Genomic DNA, 8,299 nt, shown 5'->3' with positions numbered 1-8,299 from the left:
CAACTGACTAGTTCAGTCACACGTTCCCAAATCAACATCGTTCCTTGTGACTTTTGTATGTTTGGTAGATCTGTGGAGATGAATAGAGTAGAGTTGCCAGTTGAATCAAGCCTTGGAGTGTTCCATCTATTGTTAGGTTAATATTCGACAGGGAAAGAGGGTAGCCCACTAGACTCACAGGTTAACTCGTTGAATCGCAAGGGCCCAGAGCTAACTAATCTGATTGCACGGGGGAGTCGACAACTATGTGTCAAAGAAAACAATACTGTTATCCTACTCGCCAGTAAAATCTGTCAGTTCGCTCTGTCAAGTCATAAACTTTGGATAGCTTCAGCTCGGCATCGAGGCGTTTCTTTTTATAAGCGTCATCAGGTTGGGTACAGTTATCCCAAGAAACGACTTGAAAATGTACCCCAATCGACATACCTGTCGCTCTCGTTCCAACTGCAGTTGCTTCTCCAATTCGGCCTTTTTGTCCGCGTTAACTGAAAATGTCAAGACAGACGCACATAGTTCATATGCAATAAGTTGAAAGGCGACTGAGAGTTTCTAGGATGGTATATACATATTGTGAGAAGAGCGAGGCCTCATTGTTTTGACGAAAAGATTCTCCGTAAGCAAAGATATGTGATATCTTGAACACTCGATACAAAAGATCAAGACTATAAGAATATACTGTTAAATCACAGGTACGAACTTACATGCCTTAGTAAGCTGGGCCTGCATACGACGCTTGAGCAGTTCCTGGGGTGTGAGGCTCGGCTTACCGACAGAACAAGTATCCGCAGGAGCCTTGAAAGTGAGAGCAACGAATAAACCACGAAAATCACAAGGGACTAGGATGTTCCATAAAGGAAGAGTGGTTTTCGATAAACCAATAACTAAAGATCAAATCAACCGGAGCAGAATACGCAACGAGACTGACTTTAGGTGGGCTTCTCTGATTACGATCTCCACTGGTTGAATAAGTCTCCGTCTTACCCGCCATATAATTCGATCCACCGGAATCGCGCCAGCTGAGTGGAGAAAATACAAGGAGGGTCAGATAGTTGATAGGAAAAAGTCAGAACTTCGAATTCGTTTCGCTACTACTGCAGCCGGATGTGTCTCATGAGGTTACTTCATCTGACATATTCGTACTTTTTGCCAGTCCAAACCATCAGAGCTGATAACCCACTTGGACTACTCAAAAATTCCGATTTTCGGTTTGCAAAGCACAGCAAAGAATTTATTTGAAGGAAAACTGCCGACTCACTTTCAGCATTGTAAGAAGTTCCGGGAGGAAACTGTAAGCGTCTTGCACACCTCTTACTCCCATACGAATGAGAGGAAAGAAGAAAGCCTCTGGAGTAGCTTTCAAAATCAGCCGTTTGAAAATTTTTTGGATGCGGTGTTGTAAGTAATGAAGAGGAACTACGGTTGGATCTTACTGATTCGTTCTAACTCCGGATATCTGACATGCGAGGCGTGTGTTGCCACTACCCCATTAGCGCACACTGGACGCACCAGAATTATTATCGCGTCTGAACAGGCTAACGTTATAGGTTCGTTCAAAGTGACAGCCAGGAATGAAATTAACGAGTGGAAAGACGTAGGACATTTCCGTACTTCAAACAGAGTATAAATTAAGACGTATATTCACGGAAACTGGCGGGTGACGGTTGGCTGAGTGACCAGGTTGCCTGTGTTGCGTCTCGTGAACCTGTCTTGGGGAACAGAGCTGCCAAAACCTCTCTAAAATTCCCCTGTCGAATCACAGGGCGAACACATTTGTGTCATTGCCCATTGTAAGTTGGCAGGGATTGAGAGAGAGGCTTCACCCATGCGACTAGCCCGCCTATCGTGAGCGAGTCCTTTCCTCCAAAGGCCAACGAACTTCAGACAACTGATCCAATATTCCTATCCGACAAAGCAGTACTTTCGAGAATTAAACAAATGAACCTTATGCCAGTGGTGGCGTTCTGATCCATACAGCAGTGTTGTGAGTTCTGCTCCTACCAGGAAATCTGATCCTCCAAAGGTCTAATAGGTTTCCGATTTCGGCGAGAACTGTCTTGGTCTCCCCGACTGAGGAAGTGATTTCATTATTCGCAAGCCTGTAGAAACTTGCCGAGCTATGTAGATTAGTATGACCCTACCTCAAACTGAAGCAGTACTTTAAGCTGTCCGGGTGTAATACACCGAGCCATGCCGCTGAATTCGTCGGGCTATAGAAAATGATATACAATCCAGGAGGACATGAGCTAACAAGAGTAATATCGTAAACGTACTTAGAAGGACGATTCGCACTTGGCACTGCAGCCCTTGTGATGTAAGAATCAAGATGCAAATTGGATATTAAACACGAAGGCGAAAAGTAAACGTGACAGCGGAAGGCTTGGTCTGGATGTGGTGAACTCGATAAAACCTAATCAGTAAAAAGTCTCACAAACTGTAAAACCGCGGTGAGGTCCGGTGTCTAAGTGACGTTAATGATGGCTCATAAGAATGAACCATCAGCGACTTTATGACTTACCGAGGAAATCGGCCACTTGATCTGTTTTCGTGTACCGAATTGTTGCTGCTACTGTCAGAGAGTTGTGAGCCCTCATCTGACTCCAATTCGGGGCGATAATATCGCTTCCTCACAGGTGATATAGAAGATTGACCCGCACCAAATGATGCTGACGAGGTGGAACGTAGGTTTGACTCTCCCAGACTAAAATGTTCAAAGCAGTTACCTGAACTGTGATCACACGGCATGTTAACTTTACATAGAGTCGAGACGCATACTAAAGTTTCCTTCGCACGTCATATTCAACGCGTACGAAGGGAGGAAGGTGTATCGACTATGAAGATGGCGAATAGCTGGTGTTTGATCAAGTGGTCATCTGGTCAACGACCAGTAAACGCACCCAACACACTGCCATAGCAAGTAACACTCGCAGAAAAAACTGATTGGCAAAACAATGATTTACATCAGGTGACTAACTTACGGTTACACTGTATGTCAGTTCACTATTTAAGGTATCAAACAATTTCCGAATTCAAAACTTCGAAACAGCCTGCTATATCAAGCAACCATTGTGCAGAGTCGGATAACGGATAGGATATTGGATAAAGCACAAATTACAAAGCGTCTATGAAAGCCATCGCCTCATCGAGCTGCTAAGTCCCAGTGATTGACTGCGATAACTGTGAACCGAATCGCACTCAAATGCTATCCAATCGCTCTATTACCACAGTAGTCGTTTAAACATCGACTTTGTGTGTGACCTTCCTCAATCTCATCTTCGTCACGTGCTCGTGCATCGAAGCCATTGCATTCAATGCGCGCCACCTATGTTCCCGAGCTAACTGATCAAACTACTGCCTGGATTGCCGGTTACATCTCCCACGATCTCCCATGGTCTTGTGACCGAAGCTGTAGCACCTGGTACTAACGTAACCCTGGTACATGATTTATGGCTGATAAGATGACTGAACGACAAGCGATATAATAATAAAAGACACAACTTGATCAAACTGCATCAAGTGAGCAACTGGAATGTTCTAACCCCACATCCACAGACGTGAGAAAAATGCTGGTATTGAAATGGGGTTAGAGACTTGGAATTTTTGAGGACATCAAAACCTGACTTGCATTGGTGATAGGTGACAGTGCTGCTTTATCTGCCTTGATGTCATTTGCTTGTTGAGACTATGTGAGCGCAATTTTTGCGTATTCGAAAATAGCGTTGCCACAAACGGTTCGCAGATTGGTAGGTCTCGATCAGGAAGTGGTTGTTCGAATCTCTCTGTCACCGGTTTTCTTAACCAAAAATAGAACCCCATTTCTGTAGGGTATTGATAACGTGTTCATCCGCTCTGGAACGTGTGCCCCTGGGGACGATACGTGTATCAAGAAACAGCTGATTTTGTTTCAAGATTATGAATAGTTTCGGACTGGTAGCGCTTCTAATCACAACAGCGAGCTCGTTGTTTTTTTTCTGCGGAATTTTCTTCCTTATCCCTTGACTGGAACTCATAATTTATCTAATTTTCTGTCGAAACATCGGGGGTCACTTTACTTGTGAGCATGTGAGACCGTGGGAAAATTTTTGTGGCCAGTCAACCTAATTTGGAAACGGGATCAAAGTTCCAACTCTATTTTCACACACTCAATGATGGATTGCGCTGTACCTTGTGAGGTTTCCTGTATCATTATGGTGTTGGGAATGGTTCATTTGAGAATATGTAATGTGAGGATGTTATGAAGTTTGGGCGTTGAATTTCGTAGTGTTCGGTGGGAGCTCAGAATCAGACAGCTGAAACCATAAAGTTAGTGCCAATGGGAGGAAGCAGTGCTGCGGATAGCCGTATTTGATGAAAGGTAAAATATATTCTCTGGGAAACGGGATGACTAACTCCAAGCAAAAACAGCTAGAAACAGGTCTCCTTGGTTTAACTAGCAGTCCGTCTCAAACATTTCGGTGAGCCTAGCCGTGTTTCTTATCAGTTATCACGTGCAAATTTACGACGGTCTCGTTAGTTGCTAAAGCCCGTTGCGAAACCGGTTCATTGGGCCAAACATAACTGTTTTATAGTGAGTACAGACAGAAAATACAAACAAGAAATACCGGTTGAATGAAGATCGGTCATCAAGGGGAGAAGGTGAACCAGAACGGCGAGATGACAAGGAACGGGGTCGCGAGGAATTCCGACGCGATCTTGTGGAGCGAGATCTATCATGATTCCAATTGTCAGTGGAACTGGAACTGGAGCTGCGTGTTGGGCCTCGAAGATTCCGCTTCCCTCGGATATTCTCACGATTCGATAAAGAACGACTACTTGATGAAGAAGAACGAGAGTTCGAATGTGACCGTGTTCTGCGCGGCTTCTGTCGTGCACCGCGAAACTTTTCGGCCGGTGAGCTGAATGAGGGAGACATCGATGTACAAGTAAGGTGAAAGGGAACATTACAGGAGAATAGCACCAACTATACGACGAAACGCGCATTGAGGGTGCACACAATGATGTCACTCGCCTGAGGGCAGCAAATTTTAGTCAGTGAAATTGGCTGCTGATAGGTGAGGATGCTGACAAACTAACAAATAATCTACGGCGTCAGGAATGAGATATATTTGCCGCAGTGCCGGAAAGAAACCTGACGTTTTTGAGCATAGAAGTTTGTCATTCGCTCCCTACATGTATGACATGTACCAAGAATTTCTAGACATCTAAGTCGTTAAGGCACAAACTCCCTAGCTGGAAGGTCTGCGGTTTGAACCCAACCCCTACGTCTCGATTGCTCCTGTCTAGGCTTGGGCGACCTGACAGCACCTCAACCCTCGTGCTTGCTTCGCGTGGCTTGTCAGCGAGGTAAGGTTTTACAGCTGAAAGCTTATTGTGAGTTTCAATTGGCTTCTAGGCAAAAATGTTAGGGGCCGACGTTGATCACAGCGCCCCCATGGGATGCAGACTGTGATAACTTAAGATTCTGAAACAACCATTTTATACAAGCAAAAGATACTGGAAATATACAATGTAGAAAGCTAGAAGAGGAAGTTTGCGAATCAATGAGGATGATGCATCTACTAAGGAAAACTGATCGGAAATGGCCAAGGTACGTGGTCGAATTACAAGCCAATATTCTGCGGATCAGGAGGTTATGAAAGTAATTAAAGTCAGTAGATCACTAGGGTTTTATTAAGATCAAGGCACAAGATACGTGTGAAGCAGACAGGACTGAAAGAAGTGCTGTCCAAAATACAGTCATTAGGCAAAAGAGACAGTTCTGAAGAGATGCCACGCCTCAGAACGATCCAGAAATATCATTCGTCAGAACCTCGCCATCTTTATTAAAGTCTAGGGTACGAAATCATCCGGGATAGGTGCCCTGTCACGTTGAAATAACGGTCCCTCCAGCTGATGGGGGCTGATGTCAACTTTCCTTTCAGGATCAATGGGTCCTTCCAGAGTTCGAGTTGAGGAAAACCAGCTAACTGTTCTCTGAAATGCAAAGTGGATGACTCTATGGCACAACTAAACGAATGAATTCCTATTCGTTCAGCCGTAACACCATTTTGGTGCCTAACCGCCATGCCACCCGAGGGAAGCACGAGGGTTGGGATACTGCCAAGTTGCCGGAGCCTAGACAGCAGAAGTCAAGATGCAGGGGTCGAGTTCGAACAATGAACCTTACGGTCAGCAAATTCGCCACTGAGGCATCTTGCTCCCCAATTGCTATTCCGTCTTTTTCAGTCATTTGATCAGTTGAATGTAGAAGTTGAAACAAGGTGCGGCTGGTTCCTGAAGCGAAAATGTCCTCGATCCACTAGGTTTTCGCAGTCCAACGGCGCTTTCTATGATTTTCAAGGATCATGATTATCCGGCGTTTAAAGAATTTACGTGCACCACCGTGGTCACCAGTTGCTGGATGGTCTTTTAGGCACCAATAATACCTGATGGCTGTAGACGACATCTAGTGTTCATTTGGTAGGGCCGGGGGGGAGGGCTCGGTGATACCATATTGAAGGCTGCGAACATAGATTCAACTCATCTTTTAGCCAGTCTCCATCAGCAGTGTGGTTACTGAGCTACTAAAAACCTTGAGAGTTGACAAAGTGGACGAGCATCCGTCGGGCGGCATGGTCCTGAGGAAGTGCGAACTAAAAAGTGGGCCGGCACAACGCTAGGATTGAAATAAGGCTGGGTGTCTTAGAATGAACGCCACTCTTTGAGGTTCTCCAGTGGTAAATGATGATTGCATGACCCAACTACGCCCGGGAATGACTTGTACCTGGTGACCGCCAAGTAACACTGCATAGGCGCTCAGGCTGCAGCTTCCTACTGATTAGCGACAGACGACGTCCAGCACTGACTGAGTGTCAACTAGGAATCTAACAATTATGCTTTTTCCGGAGTTAGTCGTCTCAATTGGGTGTTCACCTGCCGGAACGGCAACACCTGTCTATCCAGCTGATCCGACCAGCGATGACAGATTTCAATAATAAATACAGCTGTGCAGACGTAATACATTGCTCATAAGGTTGCTGAAAACTCTTCTTCAGCTACCTTATGAGTAGTGCACTATGTCTATACAATGTATCGTGACATCTCCAATATCGTACCAACATGAGGCAGCCTACTTCAGCAAATTCAGTTGCTCAAAAACACCGTAAACGAGAGATTCCGCTGGGTTCCAGGTGAGTCTCCCGTCAAAAACAAAGTGGTTTGCAAATGAGTGCACTTGTCTAACAGATACAACTGTTTATTGAAATTCAGTCCACATCATACAAATCACGAGCCATTGCATCAGATACCCGAAGAGTGAAATGTGTACTACCTGAGCACGTCCTACGGTGTAGGTGTGTTTCGGAGAAACAACATACATCGATGGAAAGGGGAAAAATTCCACAAAAGATACCTGCTGTCCAACCTAACAAAGCAACAAAGTGGATCACATCTTCTGAGTATAGAAAATGGATCATATCTTCTGAGTATAGAAAAAGGATCATTTTTATCTCTCGGATGGTAGCTTGGGCAGGAGACGGTGGTTACCGGGCTGGCAGCTGGATTTACCATAATGAGTTGGAAGGCGGGAATGAAGTGCGGGTGAGGGAAGCTGAACGGGTTAAGGGAGGGTTTTTTAGAGGTATATCATTTTGGGCCTTTGACACAAAAATCTGGCCCACAGGGCATCAGGTTGTAGGATCAAAGTGGGAGATCCCACCCGGATCTTGGCTACGGGGAACAGCCTGTCCCAAAGGTGCTGGGACTAAGGCTAGGACGTATCGATCCTGATGCAGCTGCATCAAGCAGACGTGTTTGGAGCCAAAGTGAGCTCTTGGCAACTTTGTACCATATTTCAGTCAGTGGCAAATTCCCAAGTTGTCACCACTAAAATTCTCGCTACCGGAGTGAGATTATTAGGACCAACCTTTTTTTGCTCGGCCTTCATAGAGGACGGGCAACACCGCTGATTACACTTATATGGAAATGCTCGTCACGTGGAGGAAACATCTTGCCACACACACACACTTCTATCGCAGAGGACAGCCCTTCATTTTCCACAAATTACCAAGCAATACGATCACTCGCAGGGTAACAGTTCACTGCTTCCCGTTTGGCTGTCCATCTTGGCCTTCCTGGCATGGCTAAACCTTGCGACGCGAGATTGCAGCCAGTATAGCACCGAAGCTCAACCACCAGTCTTCGATCGACAGCTCACCCGCAGAGGTGAGATGTCAGATGATCGAGCTTCAAATCCCGACACAACAAAAAATAGGTAATGCTGATGGGTTCAAACATCACTAAGACTCGTTTCTTGGTACTTCGG

The 8,299-nt window shown here is 45.4% G+C and overlaps 1 protein-coding gene across 1 annotated transcript in view; it reads right to left on the bottom strand.

Moving 5' to 3' along the window:
- Window positions 1-8,299, bottom strand: part of T265_08700 (hypothetical protein) — a gene marked incomplete at both ends in the record, with an annotated part of 43,734 nt that overhangs the window by 9,702 nt on the left and 25,733 nt on the right. Inside the window, 5 exons of the mRNA XM_009174574.1 lie at window positions 427-485; window positions 702-792; window positions 926-1,016; window positions 2,516-2,698; window positions 4,599-4,892. Of these exons, the coding sequence (XP_009172838.1) occupies window positions 427-485; window positions 702-792; window positions 926-1,016; window positions 2,516-2,698; window positions 4,599-4,892 (718 nt within the window). The remainder of the gene's footprint in view (window positions 1-426; window positions 486-701; window positions 793-925; window positions 1,017-2,515; window positions 2,699-4,598; window positions 4,893-8,299) is intronic.

Source organism: Opisthorchis viverrini, assembly GCF_000715545.1.
Source record: "Opisthorchis viverrini unplaced genomic scaffold opera_v5_229, whole genome shotgun sequence".
NCBI lineage: Eukaryota > Metazoa > Platyhelminthes > Trematoda > Opisthorchiida > Opisthorchiidae > Opisthorchis > Opisthorchis viverrini.
Note: the sequence above shows the minus strand (reverse complement) of the source record. Positions and strands in the feature narration are given on the sequence as shown.